The sequence below is a fragment of the Periophthalmus magnuspinnatus genome, chromosome 8, assembly GCF_009829125.3.
Source record: "Periophthalmus magnuspinnatus isolate fPerMag1 chromosome 8, fPerMag1.2.pri, whole genome shotgun sequence".
NCBI classification, from domain to species: Eukaryota; Metazoa; Chordata; class Actinopteri; order Gobiiformes; family Gobiidae; genus Periophthalmus; species Periophthalmus magnuspinnatus.
Window position 1 is genome coordinate 24498763 of NC_047133.1, and position 26021 is coordinate 24524783.

The window sequence follows — 26021 nt, forward strand, 5'->3', positions numbered from 1 at the left end:
AACACAAAAGAACAACAACAAAGGAAAAATGAAGCTACTATTAAGCCAAAAACTAAAGATTAAACACTATTGGCCACAGCTGTGATTGTATTAAAAGGGCAAATTCTCAACATTATAGTGTAAACAGGGTTGAAATGCTGCTATAGGTGCTGACAGTGTGTGTAGTGTGATGGATTTTGGCTCTGTCATGCCTGGACACGTTTTGCGGCTTTTTTGTTGTATTTGGAGTAACTGAGATGACGTGCGCTACAACAGGCGGTGTAGAGAAACTCAGAGGAGACTATGTAGATTATACAAACGATACTACTACTACGGTATGTTGCACAATCTCATTTGGAGGTTTGAAAAATGTATTACGTCTTGGTCAGAAATGTGAAGTTTTTGGGGGCCTTTAGTGGCAAGCTGCCCAATGTAGGACAATTACACTTCCTGCCAAGTCTCAGATCCAGAAAAAACAACCTTCAAAATCCATATCCCCAGAAAGTGGAGAGCAAAAGTAGCAGTTACACACAGCTCTGGTTTTCCTTGTCGAACAAGTTTCCAATCCAAAGGCAAGCATGATCTGCACTTGGAACACCAGGTTTCATAATAATGCCTCCCAGGATCATGAGCCTGTTTACAGATGCATGCTGTAGTAACGGACCCTGTGCCGAACAAGTCTCTGCAGCTTTCATTCAACAAAACAAGCTCCAGGTCCACTTGTGAAGGGATGGTACGTTGACGTTTGATTGCACAATGTCATTTAATGCATGGGAGACAAACAATATTTGATTTCACAAGCTGTCACTGTCATTTCATACAACCTAAATTAAGGGTTATGTTTGTAACCTAATTTTAGCTGACTGACTATAAATTAGGATAGTTGCATAGGCTATCATGGGGTAGGTTCTGGCAAAATAGACACAAATGAAATAATAAAATCGAAGGGTAATTGCTTTACTTTAATGTGCAATACTTGTATCTTTGTAAAGAAGGTTATGTTTGACTCCCTATTCTCTATAAATGATCTTTTTATTTGAATCATAAATAAAATATGAATTCCCAGTAATTGTTTTGGTTAACTGTCATACAAGTAAAAAATAAGGTTGCTAAAAGTGATTTAAACATTTTGGGCACCCTTAGTGTAATGAGAACCTTTGAAAGTCCATTTTTGCACTCAATGTATGTTTATATTTGGCTTATACATTGTGAAAACCTGAATTTAGATGAGCCATTAAAATAAAATAAATATAGCTTTGGACGTTGATGGACTCAGTTAAGTAGCTCTGACTTGACAGAAACAGCCTGAGCAAATAACAGCAGAAACAACACTTTCCTCCACAGCTGTTATTGCGCACCGGCTAATGTTTGTCAAGAGAACTTTTTTCCTGACCTCGCGAGTCTGATTTGTCTGAGCTCTAGACAGGCCCCTGAACGCAGCAGTGTTCACTTCAGGGACGGTGAGTGACGTGCGCATAACGAGCTGCGGGGACGGAGCTCAAGTCTCTTCGTATTTACTCTCGCTGTTTGTCAGAGTCTTACGCAGGGTCAAGGAGAAGAAGCACTTTCCGTTTGCTATTACTGAAAAGAGAAGAATAATTTACTCGTGTTGGACTAGTTTGAGTTTAAATCTGAACGATATGAGGCTGGCAAAACGGCGTTGGCGGACTTGTACATAGTTTGAATTGCGGAGAGGCGACGCGAAGTGAGCCGCTGGATCAACATGCTCACCCCGCTACTGCTCTCCCTCCTGCCGCTTCTCTTTCTCTGTCGGAGTTCGTTTTGTCAATATTCAAGCGACCAGTGCAGTTGGAAAGGAAGGTAAATATCTCCAACATTACTAAAACCATGTAGTTTTGTTTAAACGTGATTTTTAGTGTGCGTAATTCGTGCGTCTTGGCGACAAGGAGAGAATGAAACTTTGGAGAGTTGGTCTGCTCTGGGGCGATGTAGCGGGCATTTATTTCAACTCTTCATTATGTATGGTTGTGTGTTGTATAAAAGGCAGAAAATTAAAAAGATACAGGTATTAAATTTTACCTTAATTTGTGTTGTCAACAGTAGTGAACAGGAGATGGAAATTGCAACATGAGAGATAAGAGGGGGCTTGTTGTTGAGTCTAATTATGTTGGTGTTTAAAAATCCACATTCTTGACTTTTTCCCTGTTATTTCTTTACAACATGATCAGTGCCCATGGCTTTTTCTATGTGAGGTAATGCTTTGTAAATGTTTGTTGTAATGTTTTTTTTGTTTTTTTTTTCTCAAGATATTTCAGTAATTAAGTATTTATTACATGTACCCATCTTCAATATATTAAACCAAAAAAAACTAGTTCAAAATAAGTTAAGAAAACTTTTGTTCATCCTACAAAAAGGAAATTGCTTGAAACTGCTTTTTCATCATAACACTTCAGTGTTGTATTGTATTGTCTGTATGGGTTCTTAATATTATCAACTATATCGTTTCTAAGTGTACTTAGTATATATGCTATACATAGCTGCCCTCCAATACCCAGAGTGACTCTTTGGACAGTCTACGCTCTCTCCAGACATCTGCTGCAGTGTGTTTTGCACTTGAGAAGCAGTGTGGTTTGGTTTGCTCCAGTCAGGAGGGGTGGGCAGCATTCAAGACTTTTGAGCCTCTACCAATAATCTGCTGTTGATTAGGATGGCTCTTGGCTAATCTCATTTAATTGCCTGCAGAGATGATGAAGTTGGGAGGACTTAATTAGAGAGAGCCTGGTTGTGGAGCTTCAGATGCAGATGCTCCACATGTGCAGTGGGTTACTTTAGATCTTTGACTGATTTGAATTTCAACATCTCAGGAAACTGGGCGTCCCCACCCCACTCAGAGCATAACCACTGGCTTGGCTTGTGCATAGTAGTAGACTCCTGATGGCTTCCTGCCGCTGGTTTTGCCACAAAGTGAGTGACAGCCTTGAGTTTTCAAACTCTGACCAGGCATTAACTTGTGGATGGAGTCAGTTGGTCTTGCTGGCGCCACAGTCCGGAGTGCTGCCCGGACAAGTCTCTTCCAGTCTTTTTGGTGGCTTGAAAGCAAGGGGAGGTTCAGTGCGTGACCTGCATTTGCACTTGGATGCAGCCGCCCAGCTACTGTTGCTGCTGTTGTCTGCCTAGAGCCTGATGTCCATTCATCCTGCACTGCCTCCAGTCTCCCAAAGGCACAGTGCCAGCAGTCGTTTGGCTGCAGCGGGAACAATGTGCTGTGGGGAGCGAGTGCTGGAGCTGAGGTCACTTTGGCCGCTGCGGCTCGTGACTGGTCATGCAGCCAGTCTTGTGCACAGGCAGGGCTTAATGCTCAGCCAGGAATGTGCTCAGTGTCCTTACACTTTGCACCTTGGGCTGTTCTGGATGGAAACTGACTGGAAAACTGATCAACTGTATCATACTGTCAGATGTTTTTTGTACAGTTCTGCTGCATAAATGGACAGCATCTGGGCCAAATCTGGCCCTGTGTGGCATTTTCCTTCTAGAATACATACATGTGTTTAAAATTATGGGCTTAAAATATATTGGATTGAAATAATGCAAGGATTAAGATTAACTGTACATCTATGTAATATGACAAATAGGCTTCACAACATTGATGTGCAGTTTCCATCCATTCCCTCCTTACTTGATAATACAATAATCATGGTCAGCAATAGGTAGTTATATTTTTAGTTATTATCTTTTTCGATGAATACTGAATGTGATTTTAATTATGGCCCATAAGACTGAGATGATGCATCCATCACTAAGGAGTCCTTCTTGTTTTCATCCTACATTAGAGTCACTCATATGATCTCATTTTTAAAATGTCAAATGAATCTGAAGAAGGCCATGACTCATACCACCTCATAAAACCTCTAATCAGTTGAATACTTTAAAAGCTGCTTGTGAGATTACATGTTTGCCTGTGCTACATTTATACCCATAGTTAAAATGTTTTGTTTCTATTTGTTTCTCTAGTGGTCTGACACATGAGGGCCACACGCGCGATGTGGAGCAGGTGTACTTGCGGTGCTCACAGGGCTCCCTGGAGTGGCTCTATCCCACTGGGGCCATCATTGTCAACCTTAGGCCCAACACATTGTCTCCAGCTCTGGCCAAGCTCTCTGTCTGTATCAAACCCTCTCCCGAATCCAGCGGTGCCAACATCTACCTGGACCGGGCCGGAAAACTGCGACTATTACTACAAGAACAGGACCAAGCCCAAGGCAAAGTCCACTGTTTCAATATCCAGGAGGGGGCGCTGTTCATCGAAGCTGTCCCACACATGGACATCAGTCGCCGGGCCACATCTTTTCAGTATGAGCTGGTCAATGACAAACTGGGAGCAGATGCACATTCACTCAATGGTAAGACATAACATCATTTCTATTATTAGAACTGTGTGCGAATGGACTTTTTTAGGGTTTTTTGTTCATGCAATGAGAGATCTAAGAGTGGGGCCTCTAATTTTATGGTATTTTACTTCCCTCATGTTGAAGACAGGGAAGTTAGATACTTAGAGTAAAAGTCATACACTACACTGTGCCAGTCATCTATTAAACACTACTACAATATCAATTCCTAAATCAAAATTAGTTTGGTGTCAAAGTCCTACAAACCCCGTAGTTTAGACCTGTATGAAATGCATGTTATTATTGTATTTGTATAGCAGTTCATTTTTCAGTCTTCTCAAGTTTTTACATTGCCTCTAGTTGTATTTGTAATATGTTTTAAAATCAAGATTCAATACAAAAATAATATTTTCCCAACATGGTTCATTCCTGTTATCTATGCCTATATCACTTATGTATTTTAACCTAGGATTACATTTAGAATTGGCAATGCATTGGTCCAGAAACATAAAGCCTTGAAAGTGTAGCTTATATCTCATGGAAAAATGTGTAAAACTATCCAGGAAGAATGAACCTCCCGCTTATTCGTCTTTTTCCCCCTTTGATGATGTGTGTGTGTGAAGGGACAAGGCAGAACAGCAGGCCTCCTCTGAAAAACCGTTGTCTGTTTTCACGCTGCGTACCTGCCAAACCTGCGCTGGGTCAAGCTGCGAGACTGCGCTAGCAACTGTGTTTTTGTTTCCACCACCATCATCGGGCCCACATGTGCTTTTACAACTCTCTGGCTCTGTATATTCATATCCTGCTTTGTTATGTGCCAGACCAGAGGGAAGATTAATTATAGAGGGCCGTATATTTGGATCACCACATAAGTGCGCCTCTCTTTGGTAAAACATAGTGCCGTGATGTGCTCTGAGATAACACTGGGATGATTCACAAACTTGGACTTGAGGATTCATAGCTTCTTTTAATCTGTCGTCTCTTTGGTCGCTATTTTTCCGATGCTCTGTGCTGCTTGGATCAAGTTGCTCACCATCACACTGGAATGTATGTCCATCCAGATGTTGGGAGGGTCTTTTTTGAAAGCCCGGCCCCTCCCCATCGCTTAAATTATCCCCTATTCTTCCCTTCCCTCTCAATATTTCCTATCTCTTAATTTCACTCTTGTCTATTTATCATCATGGTGTTTGCTTTCCCATTCCTCTGGTCCTCCATATATCTTTCCGGGCTCTTTGCAGCTGTTTGAAGTGGTATTAGCGAGTTGCTGCTCCATTTCGGGGGAATGCGCCGTGGTCCAGATGTTGCAGGGACACTCTCTCACCGCCCCTCCCTTTGCTCACCCCTCAGACCCCGTGTGATGTGGTCGGATCTGAGCGAGTGCAGCGTGTGCCGAGGCCAAACCAAGATGCTGAGTCGGCTCTTGGTCCATTCCTGTGGTTCTGTTTCATGTCTGTCATATGAACCAAGAAGAAAAAAACATCAGCTTTTTAGGTTCTGGTTTGCCTGGGCTATGGCAGCATGTAGGCGCACATCAAAGGGGGGGAATAGGGTGAGGTTAGTCTCTCTGAAGTCTCCCATTTCTCCAGCTGTTCTTAAGCTCAGGCGGCTTATGGCTGTTTGACCCCTGACCTCCAGGGTAAGGCAACGGCGCGAAGTGTTGCTAGCTAGCTCGGGCCGACCAGCGACATGCTCACCCCTCACCCCCAGAGCCTCGACTTCAAACGGGGCAGCTAAAAATAAGCCCTCAGCATATCTTCTTTAGCACGAAAATCATTACTTCAAAAATCCCATGACACCACTGCCCTTTTCTTTTGATTTTAATACCGTATTTAAGCCGCTTTTAAATCTACGGACTGTGGTCTTTGGATTTGACGAGTATTCCTGGCAAGGTGTGAAACATGCTTATGACAAATGGTGCTGTCAAAAATAAAATTCAATTGCGATGTATAAACTGTAATATTTGTTGGCCTGTGGTAAATGGTTTGGTTTGGCAGAAAAACAACTTGGGTTATAGTTGGGCTGCACCATTTTGGGAAAAAATAATACTGGGAATTTTGTAGTTAGATTCACGATTCATGTTTTAATAGTAGGATTCTATTCAAGGACACAATTTAAATACATTTGGGCATGAAATATGAACTGTTTAACTGCCGCAAGAACCAAGGTAAACAAGTTTTATACAGAAGATGAGATATTTTGCTTTCTACAGAGGAAATTACTTAAATAACAACATGGGTTATGATTTGTCAGCTGTGCGTTAATGTTGCAGCCCTAACTTGTATTTTTTTTGCATTTAGAAAAAACTTAATTACTAAAAGAAAGAACAAGTTTGAAAATGCACCTGTGTTCTTCTCTTTGCTGACTTGGTGTGCCCTTGTGCCACTCAGCTGTTAAAGAAAACTACAGAATGTTCAGGAAGCATAATAAAGCCGTCCTAGTTAGTGCGCCCTTAAGGCCACCTGAGTCAACTAATCATGGGCTCGGCTGCTCTCATTTAGAGCCCTTTCTCCAGTCGTAAAACACTGGACAACTGGGCAGTCCTGACAGCTCGTCCACACAAGTGACACATGCCCCTGGGCAATGTTATTTTACTTCAGTTTGAAAATGACCAGGGCCTGAGATTAACTTCTGCCCACTGGCCGCTGTGACTAGTTATGTTATCCCACTACTAAAATTTCAAACATTGTTTCTATACTCAGGAAAGGCTTATTATCAATTTTAATATTGCAGTGTTAAATATAAACACGATTTTCTTCATAAAGACAGATAAACATTTTCATCTGAAAAGGTATATCTTTTACTCGTTTTTTCAGTGTTGATCTGAATTTGTATCTCTGAATCCATTTTGATAACCCTAGTGACTAGTCCTAGTTGCAGCGGTTTGGCATATAATTAGCATACACTATTAAGACATGTGTATCAAAAATGGACAATGTGTAGAATGTGTCTAAGTGAGGAGGAGGATTATGCATAAAATTCAACTGGCTTGGTGAATTTGTACATTCTACCACTCCAACAGTATTTTGAGTGTTCACAAAACTTTTGCACATGAAACAACAGTTTGCTTGTCTCCTTCAGTTGCATTATGTCCAGCTGTGTTTGACTGCTGAACGCCCCTCTGCTGTCTGTGAGGACAAATAAACACTTAGAGACGCAGGTCACATGGTGTATGGTTATTACTGAAGTGCTGCTCTGTGTCTTTGTGAATGTACAGATGGGAGAAGAGTTGTGTAACTGTCCACATTCATTTCTATTACTCTACTAAATGCAGGAAGTGCTGAAGGAATGAAAAATGTTGGCACCAAACTTAAGTACATTCTTGTTTATTTTCCAGCTCCGTGCCAGCCCTGCAGTGATGCAGACATGCTTCTAGCCATCTGCACAAATGACTTTGGTAAGTATTGGTTGAGTTTGTTCCTTTTGGCAGAGATATGTGGATTATTTGGACATTAACCACATAGTAAATGCCGTTTCTCTTATGTGTTTGCAGTGGCACGAGGCACTATAAGGAAGGTGAAGGAGGAGCAGGAGCATTGGTCTGTCACTGTGGAGATCAGCCGATTGTACAGACAGAAAACCCAAGTTTTTGTGTCCGGAGGTGTGAGGGTCCGCAGCTGGACGGGACAAATCAAGATGCCTCTTCAGTGTGGAGTTAAAGCTGGTGAGGGGGACTTTCTTTTCACTGGGGCAGTTCGGTTTGGTGAGGCCTGGATGGGCTGTGCACCTCGCTACAAAGACTTCCTCCGGGTGTACAATGAAGCCGAGAAGCAAGGCACTAACCCATGTCACGTGGACACAAACTGAAAGATTGGGTTAGCTGAGCAAGAAGTGGAACAGGTCCTTGATAAATGGACAAGTTGAACCAAATGTTCCCAGACGCAGACAGCGAGGCCAAGTGTCCCTCCTGTTGTCTGAAGGCTCTTTGGAGACAAAAGACCAGCGCCTCCAGTGTTGCCAAGCAGCATCCGATTGGACTCAAAGAGGACCGGGATGCCGCGTGGAATGTGTCTGGACTGATTTCTCAGCAAGTGACAAACCCCCAGGTGTTAAATGTAGCAGAGCCCAATGTGTTAATGCTTGTAAATGTGAATGATTGTTGTATATTTGAAGCTCTGTAAAAATGTGATGTACAGTTGTGAATTTGTGTAAAAAGTGAAAGCCTCTTATTTTTATTTTGTTAAAAAATGAATTGCAGTTTTGATGCCTGAGTAGTTTTTCAGGTTGTACACTTGCAAGAAAAAGACAAACCAAAAATGCTCCCATTTTGTTTCTGCCCTGTGAATAAAATCTATTATTCAGTTGTAACTTTGACTGTTATTTGTTAATCTTAAGACATGGCATGCATTCCTCAGCCCATTTCTCACCATTTTTCACCTTGACGCACAAAAGCAGGCCCATGCGATTACCATTATCCCTGCGTTATAGGTTCACCCCGGTCTAAAGCCTAGGAGATTGATATCAGGGAGTCGTGGTGGATTCTTCTGCACTGGTTCCTGTGGTGATGGGGGGTGGCCCTGTGTCAAGGTCAATATGAATGGCCGCTTTGTTCCAGTGCAGCAGCCTCGTACGGGAGTGCCGGGCCTGAATGCTGCTCTGTGACTGGCCACGCAGTAGAGAACCTCCGACCACACTCCACATTTTGATTGGCAGGTACACTTCTCCCTAGCTCCCTCTTCAAATAAAGACTTTAATTTCCAGCAGCTCAAATAAAGCAGGAGGAATGTGGCAGGCTTGAGTTTTTGGTCCATGTGAGCCAGTCCAGTTAAGATGACACTTTGAGGCTCTTTTTGTTCGGCTTTTTCACTCATAAGGAAATGCACCTCCTAGAGTCAGTGAATAAGTTGCCCCAATAGACAATTACTTTTCCAGACGGCTCGGTGCGGTGAATAGATAGTTTGAATTTCAGATGAAAAGCCACTGGTCCCAGAAATGCTCATTGAGAAATGCAAACAGTGTCTCTATGGTAACACTGCCTTACTGTGAACCTTTTCGCTCTGGCTTGAAGGGCTCTTCGAGAGGAGGAGGAGGAGTGAGAAAGTCAGAGAGAGATGCCGGTTGCTCCAGCTGTCCAGTTTGTCAGCTCTCACATTGAACCTGTGACCAAAACAGCTGAAGGTATCTGTCTCTTTTACTTAAGACCAACCTGTTAAATTTAACTTCTTGGACAGGTGTTTTGAGTGTTTTTGAGTGCTCAAAGTTATCAAAAGGTCAATTAATTATCTTTTCCTTCTGGGGTGAACCACAACATATCTTCTATAGAATAAACAGCGCACACTGTATATTTCAATTATTGTGATCTTGCAGTTTATAATTTGATTTCTTTGCCATTGTCTGGTATTAATTTCCCTGACGGCAAACAAATTAATTTTAGATTGGGCACTTTTAACACTTTTTTTTTTTTTTACTGTAGCATGTTGAGATTTGCCTTCAAATGTAAAGCACATTAAAAATAAAATTACTATTATTATTTTTACTTCATAAACACTTCAAGCTTTGCCTCAGAAAAAAAAAGTCTTGTACATGTTTGGACTAAATCTTGGCTTAATCAGGACTTGGATTACACCAGTACTTTACCAGTTTTACAACAGGATAAACAAGACTAACAGACTAACAGTCATACACTACCAGGACCTGTACCACAGCTTGGGAGAAGCAGTTTGTTTCGCACAGTGTAACTTTTCTGATGAAGGGTCCACCACTATCTTGTCTCCATAGAAGTGTTGCTTTTTTCCTGGAATGTTCCACACTATGGCATTATACGTTTTAAACACAAGGACGGAAAAGGTAATGATGCTTTAAAACATTAGCATTTGAGTAAACACAGAATAGATAAGTTTGATGCCATTCCAAAGCAAAACAATATCATTTCCATAAGGACAAGCAGGTAGCACAACCTCCACCTGAAAAGTTACATAGTGCACCTTTAATTAAAAAAAACTGACACATAGCTCTAAAACAAACTGGCAACAGGTAAGGTTGACTTAGAATTGCAACACAGTATGAATAAATAACAATTATCCACAAATCTCTAAACAAAACAATTAAGCCATTGCATTAGTGTTTTTTTGGGTGCAACGGCATTGATTAATCACACGGTTATTTGCACATGCTATGGGGTGTCACGGGATGGGTGAGGTCTGCTATGATGTTATTAAGCAGGGCCAGTCCAAACCAGACATAACTATATGACTGTTTGTCCCGAGCAAGTCCCTGTGGTCATCATCATCCTGTGAGTGGATCCGAACTCTCTGAATCAACGCTCTGTTACAAACTGCACAGTCACTTGGCACATGGGACGCAGCCACTGCCTAAAACTAAAGAACTTGTCTGGAAACAGCCTCGTGCGTTAAGTCCAGCATCTGATATTTTATTCATCTTTGGTGGAATGCATGGAATGTGTTGACTTCATTCATACACACACGTGCGCAACTTCCCCCCGCGCTCCTGCCTTGATTAGCCCGAATCAATAGCGCCTCTGTGGTTTATGTGTGTGTGTGTGTGTGTGTGTGTGTGTGCGCTCTTAAATCCCAGCACACATAAACACACCGCCCATGGCCTCCAGATAGTGCCACCCACGCCGCACGCCGCACTGAGAGAGAGAGAGAGGGGGGAGCTCAGCGGGTGCAGCTGCAGCTCACACTTACTGACCACACTTCACTAAAACGTCCCACAGGATCAACAGCGAGCTCACAAGTCCACACGCTGTCGGACCCAAGCGCAAGGGCGGGTGGGATAGATAAACATGAATGGACTCTACTGAAAAAAATATAAACTAGACTCTATAAAAGTGTTTACTGATCTTACTAAGTTACTTCTGCAACTTCTGCTGTAGCTAAAGTCACAAATTATACATAGAAGCAGTGGTGGATTTTGGTCAACAGTAGCAATGTAAATCAGTTTTTTCTTCTGAATTGTGCGTGTTTATTTTTGCTTGCTCAAAGCCAAAGATTTAGTCAGGATGTTACCACGAACATAGTAAAAATAAACCCTCAAATCATAATGAAAAGTACTTTTTACTTCTCAGTTCTGTTAAAAATAGAGCGGAGTTGAAAGTACAGATACTGCTCTCAAATGTAGTGAAGTAAAACTAAAAAGGTACGGTACTTTACTACTTTTACTGCATTACCTTCCACCACTGCTCAGAAGTATATTGAGCCAAGAACAAAAGGTATTTGGTGATGTAGACTAATTGTCTGGATTTAACATCTGGTTTTTAATATAAGTGGAAAGACAAACAAAGGATAGACCACAAAAATAAAAAAATTAAAAAACAACAACGACTAAATCATATCTGAAGGAAGAAACATATGTTCAAATCAGCACTGAGTTACCCATACTTTTACTCAGCTGAGATAAAATATACTAAATAAGTACATCAGAGAAGTACACTTTTATTAAAACCGTTTGAATATTCTCTGAGGCATAAACTGTTTAAGCTTTTATGAATTCACAAATGGTAAATTCCTTGCAAATGGGGTAAGCTATCTATTTGTGTTAAAAAATCCTACCAAAGCATTTACCAACTATTTCTGCTCAGTGTGCATGGCTAAATGAAGACATAGCAGCTCTAAACACATTACACTAAATTACTTTGACATGGACATTTATAGGACTTTTCCCTCACCATTCAGGGATGAGCACATTCGAAAAGCCAGGGTCAACAAGCCAATAACGCCGCTCCCCTGAATGCTCATTACTCCCCAGTGGGTCATGAGGTTCCCAGTATTGAAATGCCTCACAGCCCCCTCCTTTGGCCCCACCCCCTTCTGTCTGTCCCAGTGCAAAGTGCTATGGCTGGCTTAAGAGCAGTGGTGTTGGGTATCTCAAACCAAAAGTCATTGTAGGACTGGGGTCAATTCAAGGCCCTGTATGTCTAATATTAGATGTTAACGGAAATGAAGAAAAAAAAAAAAAAATGTAAATATAATATGCCATAACTACACTAGCCTTATTGAAGCATGAACAATTACTTAATTCTTAATGAACAGCTTATTAAGAATGCTGCATAAGTCTAATCAAGATGTAGTTATTATAAAGTGTTACCCCATACAATAATTACATTATACATTTTTTATAGAATAGTTAAGTCCTCATTTAACCCTGACTTGTTTTTCTAAGTAGTCAATTTTTTTATGCCATGTTTTGACAATTTGGTTAAATAAATTAAAAATAGTGTACTTTCTATTACTTCCATAATCAATATGGGACCATTTTTTGTTTTGATTATACAAACCATACACTATATGCCATATTTAGATGATATAATCAGCCAGAACAAGGTAAAACATACTTTTTTCAATTACCTTGCAGCTGTAGTTAACCTTATTTGCAATACAAGCATTTCTCAGTCTTCATATTGTCCAACATGGTTTCTTTTCTTATTACTTGAATGTTGGAGCTGTTGACTCACATGGGACATCCTGTTCATGCGTGCACTAAAGGGGTACAAGGACCCCCCAAAAACAGAAAGATTTTGGCTCCTACGTGAAGCAAACACTCTGCAAATAGCACTATTATTTACTTGCCGCCTACGTGTCCCCCTCCTCTCCAATAGCCTTCATTTAAACTAGGATCTGTACGGCCATTTTCTGGAGCGCCATGGCAACAAGAGGGGCTGTCAACAGCAGAGGACCAACTTTCTCATGATGTCACTGCGGCATGATGGAGTGGACTGAAGAGATGTTGAAATCACAATAGCAGTAATGGCTCAAGGATGAAGTTGTAGCCAGGCACTTTATACTCTACAGGGCAGTGTAGAGTGTGTATATATATATATATATATATATATATATATATATATATATATATATATATATATATATATACACTCTATATACACTCTATATATATATATATATATATACACTCTATATATATATATATATATATATATATATATATATATATATATATATATATATATATATATATATATATATATATATATATACACTATATATATAAATCATTGAGCCTATATAAAAGAAATATGAGGCCAGTGGAATTGTCATGCCAGTCCCAGTCCTGGATAAATGTTAGAGGATTAGCTGAAACTCATGGTACAAAAAGTTCACTAACATTATTGTAGAATACTTAACAAAGGCAAATTTCTTATTTGGGACAACACAATCAAATACACAGATTTAATTTTGGTATGCAATTTTTTTGATAATCTGGCTCCACCTCCTCTAAAAGAGTTTGTGAAAAGAAATTCAAAGCAGAGAACAAGAGCAGGTTGTAGAGGTCACTGCTCTGTGTCGTTTAGGCTTTTGGACAACTCTGTTTTGCTTATGGAGCAGGTCAGACATGGAGCACACTGCTGCTCACAGAGAGCTCTCAACACTGCAGCATTTTCAAAGGCTTTAAACAGAGATTATTCAAGGGTCAAATGTGTCACAATGTACAACAATATTACACTTTATACTGAGGGGCTGTTGGTTTAACTTTTAACTTCTAACTTCAAATGAACTGTTGCTGTTGCTGTGTGTATAGTGAGTGTGTTGTGTGTATAGTGAGTGTGTTGTGTGTATAGTGAGTGTGTTGTGTGTATATAGTGAGTGTGTTGCATGTATGGTGAGTGTGTTGCGTGTATGGTGAGTGTGTTGTGTGTATAGTGAGTGTGTTGTGTGTATAGTGAGTGTGTTGCGTGTATAGTGAGTGTGTGGTGTGTATAGTGAGTGTGTTGCGTGTATATAGTGAGTGTGTTGCATGTATGGTGAGTGTGTTGCGTGTATGGTGAGTGTGTTGTGTGTATAGTGAGTGTGTTGTGTGTATAGTAAGTGTGTTGTACGTGTAATGAGTGTGCTGGTGTGTTACATTTGATTTTGTGTGATTGTTGCTGTTCTTGTCACTTTTTTACATCAACCTGCCGAGGAACTGAAGATGGAATTTACTTATGTACATTTTTAAAAGTTCATTAATATATGTCGTCACTTTATAAATAAATAACAATAAATAAATAGTTTCAGAAAAGGCAACGTTTTACTAAATTTTGAGAGATTTGATTGTTTTGGACCATTTGGTTCCTTGGTTCTTGGTGGAGTTAGCTCTACCCAAACAAAAGCCTGTCTTGTCAGTATGGCTTAGTTAATCTGTGCAGTAAATGGGCGCGTTGTTGCTTGTTCAATACACGCTGTCATTCACTTGCACTTCCTCCTTGTCTGCCCCTAATAATGCGATCTGCATGCCTGCCCCTGCTCTCAGACTCACCCCCCTCACATACTGAAGGACCCACATCTTCTGTGTATACCGTCCCAATGAGCGCCACCGTCTCCATGGCAACCCAACCAACCCCCCACCTTCCACCTTTGACCTCCGACCTGCACTGTAACCTTTCGATGTGAGGATTAAAAAATAGTTCCTGTCCAAACTCGGCTATTATGTCCCATATAAGAGGGTTGTGACATGGCCAGTTAGAGCATAGGGCATTGGTGGGGCAAGTGCAAATGATGGATTGTGTTTTTCTGAAACTATGACATTTGAAGAACGTCTAATGGGCACAATAATAAGGTGTATAATGGAGAAGTAGGAAGCAGCCACTTATGTTGGAACAGAGGAGCGGACACGAATTTGTTTGCTTTTTTGACAGCGAATGATGGATCACTTTTGGATGAAGGAGGTCAAAGAAGCATTGAAGTGTAAAGATTGGCACCTAACACAGGCGAGAACAGAAGCAAGATTTCTTTTAGCTCTCTTTGAGTGTAAGCCTTTTGGGTAGAAATATAGCAGAGGTTGGATGGATATAGTTGTTTCTGTCGATATGCAATTGGCAAACGCAAAAGACTGATGTTGACATTTCCCAAATAAGATTTCAAAAACACACTATTAGTTATAATGTTATTTCCTCATCACAAACACACCTGGAGTTGTGGGTTTTTTTTCATTCACACATGTTTAACACAAACCTTCTATATTTAAGATCGGTTCTTCTCTCAAACAGAAAACACTCTATTCCACCTTGTAATGTCATCATGTGGTAATACAGGAAGTGCTCCACTTTGTTTTTAAACTCCACACACCTTCACTAGAATCATTTGGATGATTTAAGCCCTGGACATGCCAATCTCTACTGAACTAAAGATAACAGGTAGTTGTTAAGTTGAAAACTACCACTTCATGACATCACAAGGTGGAACAGAGAATTTTGAGCTTTGGAGATGTAGAAAGACTAATAATACGGGGTTGCTCAAACATGTGTGAATAAAACAAAACACATCTCCGGGCATGCTTTTGAGGAGGTGACATTATAACATGGTTTAAAGCTTTTAGATTTTAACTTAATTATGTTCATTTAACATAAAATAATACAATGTAAAAGGTTGAAAAATATGGTTCAATTTTTCTTAAAGGTCAACATGCTATTTTAGCTTGAATCAGATTGTCTGTCCAACAATCAACACTTTGTGGTAATTAGATGCTATTGTTTATTGTTTTGGTGTAAAACAGTCATAGCTAATGTCTCCATGTTTTCCTGACTCTTGGGTCAAAAATAGCCCTGTCCTCTGAGATTTTGGATTAGAAAAAGCATGTCCAACAGAAGCCAGAGGATTTCATTATAATCATTACAGTGGCACGCAGTGAGATATGAGTGAGGGCAACAGTTATTAAGTGGACAAGTGTTGGCAACAGCTGCATGTTCAGCTGGGACAGGAATGGCTGAGGTGGAGGAAAGTGGAGCTGTCCAGTGCACAGGCCTTACATAGTGACTCCACAGGTGATGACCAGTCAACCACAGAGGTCAGCCCGGGACCAATTTAATTAATGAAAATCTTTAACCACCACACAGCAGCAAGAAAACGGTTCTATATTTTCAATAAGGTGGGTGTTGTTGTTGTAAAGTACAGTAATAGAGCCCATTTACTGGAGCACATTCTGTTTCCTCTCTCATATGGTAATGGATCCAAACTAATATCTGAAAATGTGTGATTTGTTTGTTCCACTTATACTTTTGGTGGTCTGCTCCCTCTCAACATTGCAGTCAGCCCACAGTGGATATATCTATACTGTGTGATCAGATAAGACTAGAAGTATCTTTGCTTCTCATTAATTTTTGTTGTCAGGCTGAAAAAAAACACGATATTGCTCACCATCACGGGTTTCCCCCCCTAAAACCTCTGAAGCCCTTTTAGTTTAGTTTTCATGGTAGAGCTACACGAGAGTCTGGATCTCTCATGGACAATGCTGCCCCCACCTGGTGGTGACTGGTATAACGGTTGCATCAGGCTGAGTTGTCGCGAGATTCAGGCCGGGATAGGAAAAATAGCAAATAGCAAAAATAATTCCATGGCACCACCTGTAATGGCATTTTCATACTCTTTCTTGCCATTACCTGATAGTGTTACTTTCTGTCTAAAATCAATGGCCAACAAAGGACTCATGTCACCCAAATGTGGTCAAATCGGCTCTAAGAAAGTAAGACCCCTACTTTTGACAACCTCTGAAAAACAATTCTTCAAATAATGTGATTTACTGACAATATCGAGGGAGTGTGAAAACAATAGCCTGATGTCAACCAAAGATGACGAAGAAGCATAAACTAAAAACTCCTTCCTGTGTTATTTAAAATCGCACCACTCTGTTTTCACAAGGGTCGGGTTTTCCAAAGCTCTGGGAGTTTTTTCTGTCCAAATTTAGAAAGAAAACTGGATCATATAGAGTTCATGACTCTGGAGCAGCAACTGAGGAAAACATTACTTGATCGGCCTGTGAACAATTATAACCTTTTAGTCATTTTACTGATTGCAAGAAAACTGCAAAGATTTATTTGCAATCATTTGGCTGTATTTTGTGAGTCTGTATTCTTGATGTTCATAGCCTACTTTTGTAGTAAAAGAAAAATTGTATTGTGTCAGCTGGACAGTTCATACCTCGCTGACTGAGGTCTACTGCGGACAGGTTCTCTGTAGAGAAAGAATGATAAAATGTCAACATGGACTAGCTCTTGTCTAGTCTTTTTAACCCAAGACAACATACAAACATATCACACTAAGTAGATCACTTGTAGTCCCTTAAATCAACTGAAAAAGAAGCCAGGTGCAGTATTACAGGATGGACTTAGACCAGGAGTGGGCAAACTTTTTGACAGGCCACAATGGTTTCTAAAATTTGACATCTCTCTCTCTCTCTCTCTCTCTCTCTCTCTCTCTCTCTCTCTCTCTCTCTCTCTCTCTCTCTCTCTCTCTCTCTCTCTCTCTCTCTCTCTCTCTCTCTATATATATATATATATATATATATATATTGCCTGTAACATGTTGCAAATGAATATGTAAGGCTCATTGTTATTATTATTATTTTATTGGCCCTCGCCACTCACGAAGTGATGGCGAGGGGCATTGTTCTTCCTGGGTTTCTTCTTCTTCTTATTATTTTTCCGCCAAAACAATCGCAGTTTTCACCCCCTGAACGTCGACGAAAAGTCCCACATATAGGTATAGGATCGACTGGCTCGGCAAAAAATTTCATAAAATTGGCATCGCGACAATGTCAGAAGCACACCGGCTCCACAGCGCCACCTAGAAAATTCAAAATTTTAAAATGAATTGGGAGCCGACACGCATTTTTCGCCCTAGCCTGACGAAATTCACACCAGTGATAGAGCTCATGGAGACAAGCAAGAAAGCCAATCATAGTGCGGCCCTAGGACAGACAGGAAGTCGGCTATATTGAATCGAAAATTCGCCAAATTTTTCCCTGCGTATTTTCAAAATGCTACTAGTCTCAGGTTTTTGGTCCAAATGAGCTCAGATTTCACATGCCACATCCAGACACATGGGTTTTCAGAAGTTATCCACGTTTTCTCCAAATTCCACACGGTTCGCCCGTACGCCGCCGCCGAAATACGCCTTCGTTTCCTGTTTTTTCGATGTCCTCTCACGGCCACATGCATTGCCCTACAGAGCTCACATTCACATCACATATGCGAGATTGGGGCATGAATGGAATGCAATATTAATTTTAATCAAAATGAACACTATAGCGCCCCCTACCATAGGGGTGAAACGCAAACATTATCAGATTCCTACGAAATTCGGGGAATAAATTGGGGGCATGATGTGGACCAAAAAATAATATTACGGGCATAGGTCATTTTTCACACTTGGCCACCAGGGGCGCAAAGACTCCAAATAAAATCATTGAAAAATGTCTGACATGCACATGCATTGGTCTACACAGCTCAAATTCACATCACACGTGTGATGTGAGGGTATTAATAAAATGGGTTATTAATTGTAATAAAAATGAACACTATAGCGCCCCCTACCATAGGGGTGAAACGCCAACATTATCGGATTCCTACGAAATTCGGGGAATAAATCAGTGGCATCAGAAGAAACAAAAAATTACATTATGGCCATGAGTCATTTTCCACGGTTGGCCACCAGGGGCGCAAATACAAAAAAAAAATCATTAATTAATTTCTTACACGCACATACATGGTTCTAGACAGCTGAAATTCTCATCACACATGTGATATCAGGGTATTAATAGAATGCACTATTAATTGTTATCTAAATGAACACTATAGCGCCCCCTACAGTATTGGTAAAATACACAACTTTGTCTGATTGGCATAAAACTTGGGGAGATAATTGTGGGCATTAAAAGGGGCAAAAAAGTCAATCACACCATACCTGTATTATGTACGTGGTTGCCGGTGCAAAGCCACAGACCCCTCTCATATATAGTCAGGGCCACACAGCCCAGGGCCACACTGCATATTAACATTGTTCTTCGTTTTTCCGCCAAAACAATCGCATTTTTCACCCCCTGAACATTCACAAGTCTCACATGGGGGTATAGAATCGACCGGCTCTGCAAAAAATTTCATAAAATTGGTGTCAGGACAATGTCCGAAGCACACCGGCTCGACAGCGCCACCTAGAAATTTTGAGATTTTCAATTTAATAGAGAGGCCCGACTCAACGAAATTCATACCAGTGATAGAGCTCATAGAGAGAAGCAAAAAATATAATTATAGCGCTGCCCTATGACAGACAGGAAGTTGGCCATTTTGGATCAAAAATTCGCCGCTTCATTCGCAGCGTGTTTTCAAAACGCTACTAGTCTCAGGTTTTTGGTCCAAATGAGCTCAGATTCTCAGATAGAAAATTATGCGTGGGGGCGGTGGCCGGCCCCGGGGCGGTCGCGTGGGGTGGCGGTCGCGCGGGTGGCGAGGGCCATCATCGCCGCTTGTAGCTTTAATTTTTACTTTTACTTGAGTACATTTGAGAGCAGTATCTGTACTTTCTACTCCTCTACATTTTTGAACAGGATTGAAAAGTAAAAGTATTTTTTGTTACAGTTTGAGACCTGCTGTTTATTTTTAACACGTTCATAATTTGAGCAAAACTAAAATATACAAATAAAAACAGACAACAGACAAAATTCAGCTCGAATCTTTATTAAAATCACCACATTTGAAGCTTTAAGACTCAAAACCTGCGTGAAATACTTTTACTTTTTACTCTTTTAGTAGATTTTTAAACAGGTACTTTAATATTTTGACTTAAGTAGATTTTTTCATGATACTTTTCCTTGAGTATTTTCGCTCCAGTATCTGTACTTTCTGCAGTACTTCTCCCCTCTGTGCTGCAGCTCTGACTGTAAAGCTCGTGATTCTGTGCTGTTGAATGATTTCCTCGTTTTGTTGCCAGTTCCATTGTTCCAGATCCTTCCTTTAGCCGTCGTCTTAAAAGCTGCTGATGCTGATGTTTTTGAAGTGTTTGACTCAGTACCAGAGTGCACCAGGAGAGGGCGCCGTGTCTCTGCTCTGGGACGGCCTTATCGTCAGAGGAGGGTTGTACCAGTTACAATTAGTTGAGTAGGTTTGTAAAGAAATAGTACTTTTCAGAGTACTTTTCTAGCATCGTACTTTGACTCCTACTTTTTTTATTTTTATTGAAGTAATGGTACTTTTACTAAAGTAAAAGTTCCCACGGTGAGTAAGTCTGAAAGTGACAAAATACAGAGACAGTTTACAGTTTCCTGATACAGTCCTGCTCTAGTCCTGGTTTAGTCCTGGTTTAGACCTAGTTTGAACCTAATTTAGGCCTGGTTTAGACCTGGTTTATTCCTGGTTTAGTCCTGGTTTAGTCCTAGTTTAGTCCTGGGTTAGTCCTCATTTAGAGCTAGTTTAGTCCTGGTTTAGTCCTGGTTTAGTCCTGGTTTAGACCTGGTTTAGACCTGGTTTAGACCTGGGTTAGTCCTGGTTTAGACCTGGTTTAGACCTGGTTTAGTCCTAGTTTAGTCCTGGGTCAATCCTCATTTAGATCTAGTTTAGTCCTGGTTTAGTCCTGGTTTAGACCTGGTTCAGATCTGGTTTAGTCCTGGTTTAGTCCTGGTTTAGTCCTGGTTTAGTCCTGGGTTAGTCCTGGTTTAGACCTGGTTTAGTCCTGGTTTAGTCCTAGTTTAGTCCTCGGTTAGTCCTCATTTAGACCTAGTTTAGTCCTGGTTCAGTCCTGGTTTAGTCCTGGGTTAGTGCTGGTTTAGACCTGGTTTAGTCCTGGTTTATACCTGGTTTAGTCCTGGTTTAGTCCTGGTTTAGTCCTAGTTTAGTCCTGGGTTTGGGTTAGACCTGGTTTAGTCCTGGTTTAGTCCTAGTTTAGTCCTAGGTTAGTCCTCATTTAGACCTAGTTTAGTCCTGGTTCAGTCCTGGTTCAGTCCTGGTTTAGTCCTGGGTTAGTCCTAGTTTAGTCCTGGGTCAGTCCTCATTTAGATCTAGTTTAGTCCTGGTTTAGTCCTGGTTTAGACTTGGTTTAGACCTGGGTTAGTCCTGGTTTAGACCTGGTTTAGTCCTAGTTTAGTCCTGGGTCAGTCCTCATTTAGATCTAGTTTAGTCCTGGTTTAGTCCTGGTTCAGATCTGGTTTAGTCCTGGTTTATCCCTGGTTTAGTCCTGGTTTAGTCCTGGTTTAGCTCTGGTTTAGTCCTGGTTTAGTCCTGGTTTAGTCCTAGTTAAGACCTAATTTAGTCCTGATTTAGTCTTGGTTCAGTCCTAGTTTTCAAGGGTAAATCTATATAGTCATTACCGTGCCAGGCCAAGTGTGGACTTGCCTCTCCACAGTTCTGACCTGTAACTTGGTCTGGTCACGTCACCTGCTTGTCTCCAGATAGATATAAGTTTAATGCCATAATGCGAACCATTCCAAGCAAAGCAATAAGATCTCCATGGAGACGATCAGGTGGCAGACCCTCCACTTGAAAAGTTCCATGGTGCATCTTTAATGAACAGACTCTTCTTTTTCTGAGATAAAACAGGTTTTTGCTGCAGGTGCGATTTCCACAGAACAAACAGCTAAAAATAAAGTGTCATTTTGTCTCCTGCCCACACGCCTCAGAACGGCCCGGATCAGTCCTGGTTCAGATCTGCTCTAGTCCTGGTTTAGATCTCCTCTAGTCCTGGTTTAGATCTGCTCTAGTCCTGGTTTAGATCTCCTCTAGTCCTGGTTTAGATCTGCTCTAGTCCTGGTTTAGATCTGCTCGAGTCCTGGTTTGGATCTGCTCTAGTCCTGGTTTAGATCTGCTCTAGTCCTGGTTTAGATCTGCTCTAGTCCTGGTTTGGATCTGCTCTAGTCCTGGTTTAGATCTGCTCTAGTCCTGGTTTGGATCTGCTCTAGTCCTGGTTTAGATCTGCTCTAGTCCTGGTTTGGATCTGCTCTAGTCCTGGTTTAGATCTGCTCTAGTCCTGGTTTAGATCTGCTCTAGTCCTGGTTTAGATCTGCTCTAGCCCTGGTTTAGTCCTGGTTTGGATCTGCTCTAGTCCTGGTTCGGATCTGCTCTAGTCCTGGTTTAGATCTGCTCTAGTCCTGGTTTAGATCTGCTCTAGTCCTGATACAGTCCTGGTTTAGTCCTGGTTTGGTTTAGTTCTGGTTTAGTCCTGATTCAGTCCTGGTTTAGTTCTGGTTTAGTCCCGGTTCAGTCCTGGTTCAGTCCCGGTTCAGTCCTGGTTCAGTCCCGGTTTAGTCGTGGTTTAGTCCTGGTTTAGGCCTGGTTCAGATCTGGTTCAGTCCTGGTTTAGTCCTGGTTTAGTCCTGGTTTAGCCCTGGTTCAGTACTAGTTAAGACCTAGTTTAGTCCTGATTTAGTCCTGGTTTAGTTCTAGTTTAGACCTGGTTTAGACCTCAGATAAAACACTGTTCCATCTTTCAATGATAAGTCAATATAGTCATTGCTGTGACAGGCCGAGTGTGTGCTCGCCTCTCCACAGATCTGACCTGTAACTTGGCCTGGTGTCATCTCCTGTTCGTCTTAATGGACATAGATATATTATGTGCAATAGTGTCAAAAATCTCACGCAAAGTAAGAGCATCTCCATGGAGACAAGCAGGTGACAGGACCGTCCACCAGAAAAGTTACACAGTGCAGCTTTAACTAATGGTCTAAGATGCAAAAATAACTTAATGACCCAGAAACTTCATGTTTTTCTTTGTTGTCAGGTGCACGTGCCTCGGAGTTATGTCTTTAGGGAAGATTTGACACGGATCTGGACCTCGGATCTGGACCGGACTGAGTCTGGACCAAACTAGAACCAGACCTGGACTAAGCCTGGTTTAAAGCTGGAGTTTAAGTGAGCCGGGTTTAACATGTCTCTGATCGACAAGCACAAAGTGAAACGACAAAGGCTCGACCGCATCTGTGAAGGTAAGAGCCGTTTAGGGCGTGGTTGTAATTGTGCAGAAAAATGTAATTTGTCGTAGACTGATGAAATTTGGTGCACGCAATATACACTATAAATATTTGTAAATTAATAAAAAAATAAATACATAAAAAAATAAGTAAATAAATACATAATTAAATGAGTAAATAAATAAAAAAATAAATACATAAATAAATAAAAAATAAATGCATAATTAAATGAGTAAATAAATAAATACATAAAAAAGAAATAAATGAATAAATACATAATTAAATGAGTAAATAAATAAAAAATAAATACATAAATAAAAAAAAAGTATAAATAAATGAGTTTATTATTATATTATTATTTATTTAAATAAATAAATACATAAATAAATAAGTGAATAAATAAAAAAATAAATACATAAGTAAATAAGTAAATAAATAAACAAATAAATAAGTAAATAAATAAGTAAATAAATAAATAAATGAATTATTACACTTTCTATAAAAGGAGGAAATCTCAGTGGCTACAAGAGAGGAGGCTGTATGTACAACAGGTACTGCAAATGCTCATTCTTCATTCAACTTTTTTCTTGTTTTTTGTACATTTTCGTGGTGAACAATAAACGCACTTGTGTCTGCACTGGACTAACTGTCTCAGCTCTGCTCTGTTCCTCTTTGAACCGCTAAAGTCGCTATCCGGACAATTACAGATAGAGAACGTTGTACAAAATGGAGCAGGTTCAAATCATAACAACTATTAGGACCATGACGTCATCACAGTCTAGAATCTTTAGACCTCAGTGAAAATATGCGTCATTGCGGCAACGGATGTAACCACGTTGGCGATGATGTCATAAAGTCCGTCCCGTGTGTGTAAGTAAGCGAAAGACACGAGCGTTCGGTCAGTATTTGATAAGACTTTGGCGAAGAGTAGAGTTCGGTGTGATATTAGCTCACAGTTAGCGGTTTGTATAACTAAAATGGAAGAAGTACAGCAGGGACAATTAAGTGGTGGTGCTTTAATGGAGGAAAACAAACGTCTGGATGAGGAACTGAAGGCGGCTTTGGAGAAAGTGGCCAAACTGGAGGCAGAGAGCGTCAGTGTGAAACAAGAACTGAAAACACTGAAAGAAGCTCACGTCAAGATGGAGGAGGCGTTCAAACGAGAGAAGCAGGAGAGCGCGGCTTGCAGGAGTCTCTCAAACACGTTGAGGTCTGAGAACGAGAGGCTGAAATCGCGCCTGAACGATCAAATCAGGTCGCACAATCAGTCTAAACAATTTATAAAGACTCTGCAAGACCAAAACGACTTTCTGAGCACAAACAGGATCAACAGAAATGAGCAGCAAAGGTCTCGAGCTCAGCCAACCACCAGCGGAGCTATGACTCTTCGAGATGTAGAAGAGCGTTCTCGTGCTGAAGTCCAAAGGCTTCAGCAGCTCCTCGGTGAGTCCAAGAAGGATTCAGATGTTTTGGTCAAACGATTACGAGAGGAGATCGCGAAACTACAGATGGAGAACGGAAAGCTGAAAGAGACCTCCAGGAACATCGGTCAGGAGGAGCAGCAGGTCACCAAAAACACATCTCGCCAGGGTCAAGCCAAAAAGGAAAAGCAGAAGTATGAAAGTCTCCTTAACGACTTCAACACGGCGAAAGAGGAGATCAAACGTTTGCAGAGGAACAACAGCATTCTGATCTGCAAAAACCAAGACCTGAAGAGGCAGGTTGAGGACTTGGAGGCCCATATTTCCAACCCTGAAGGAGTCCCACTGATGAAGAAAGAGAAAGCGGAGCAGGGTGTCCAGTGTGACCTGGCGTCAGATTCAATAAAAGAGCTCAAGGACCAGCTAGAGCGTTTACACAAGGAGAAGACCTACCTTAAGACTCACCTGGACAGAAATATTTGGGAACTCCACGAATCTAAGATCACCATAAGCGACTACATTGCGGAGAACAATAAGCTCAAAGATTTTATCCGCAAGATAAAAGCGCAGCCGGCGACTGAGGTAAAAGGACTCCAGGAGGAGCTCAAACGGGAGCGAAAAAAATCCCAAAAACTCCTGGACGAGAAGAACTCACTGGAGACGTCAGTGGCGAGGGCGAGATTGGAGATGACGCAGCAGCGGAGAGCGCGAAACGGCACGGAGTCAAAGGTCAAAGAGTTCGAGAAGAGACTTGAGGACGAGCGAGCGGCTTTCAAGATCATCGTCGAAAAGTGCCACGCCGCGTATCAGAAGCTCGCAGCCAAAGTCCGGTAAACACGTACAAACAGACACAAGTACGCGGGGTTACAAACGTGAGAACCGTCCGATCCTTCAGCCCCTTTCGCCCAAAAACTAACAAAACAAAAAACGACGAGTGGAACTTGAATCTAGGGAGAGCTTTTATAATTGAAGTGTAGGCTGAGAGGGACAGAGCGTGGACCTTTGGAGATTCACGAACTGTCCTGGAGTTGGCGAAATCTACTCCCATCAAACAAAAGCCCAAACACCCCCCCCCCCCAACAAAAATAAAAATAAATAAATAAAACTTGCAAAAAAGATGATTTGTAATGATTTCCAAGAATTCAGGCGTGACAATGTCATAAATGGTCTCAATGAAAAGAATGGAGTGGTATTACTCAGTCGCTGATTTTGGGGGGAGGGGCGATGTAAGCGGGAACGAAAGGCAGGATCTCCGCGGTGGCGTGTACCCCGCGGTCGCAAGGGGTGGCGAGGGCCTTTATCACTGCTTGCAGTTTTAATTATTATTATTCTTTATTATTTTGGTGGCCGGATTGAAGTCACTTTTAACCCCCTGAACGTTAACGAAAAGTAAATTTTATTGCACCCAAAATTCAAGACTGGTGAAAAATTTATTATTTTTACCTGCGTTTATAAAAAATTTGAAAAATGTCTCGGTAGCGCCCTCTAAAACTCCAATGCATTGTTTTTGCAAAGTTTGACATAAACATTTGAAATTTTGCACATACATCCTCCTTGACATACTGATCAAAAAAGTCAATGAGATCATACCTCTATTTGCAACTATGTTACCGTGGTAACATAATAAATGTGCCATTGAAATGAATGGGGTTCA

General features: G+C 41.1%; 1 protein-coding gene across 1 annotated transcript; it reads left to right on the forward strand.

Annotated features, from left to right (window-relative positions):
- Nucleotides 1-1415: 1415 nt before the first annotated feature.
- On the forward strand, nucleotides 1416-8630 carry LOC117374935 (meteorin-like protein). The gene is made up of 4 exons (XM_033971172.2): nucleotides 1416-1800; nucleotides 3952-4340; nucleotides 7660-7719; nucleotides 7816-8630. The coding sequence occupies exons 1-4, from the start codon at nucleotides 1703-1705 to the stop codon at nucleotides 8127-8129; spliced, it is 861 nt and encodes a 286-aa protein (XP_033827063.1). The 5' UTR covers nucleotides 1416-1702; the 3' UTR covers nucleotides 8130-8630.
- Nucleotides 8631-26021: the final 17391 nt, after the last annotated feature.

Bases quoted from the DNA above. Each gene is read 5' to 3' on its own strand.
- LOC117374935 (XM_033971172.2), top strand. From the start codon at position 1,703: ATGCTCACCCCGCTACTGCTCTCCCTCCTGCCGCTTCTCTTTCTCTGT. The intron at 1,801-3,951 runs GTAAATATCTCC...TTGTTTCTCTAG, and splicing joins CAGTGCAGTTGGAAAGGAAG to TGGTCTGACACATGAGGGCC. The intron at 7,720-7,815 runs GTAAGTATTGGT...ATGTGTTTGCAG, and splicing joins CATCTGCACAAATGACTTTG to TGGCACGAGGCACTATAAGG.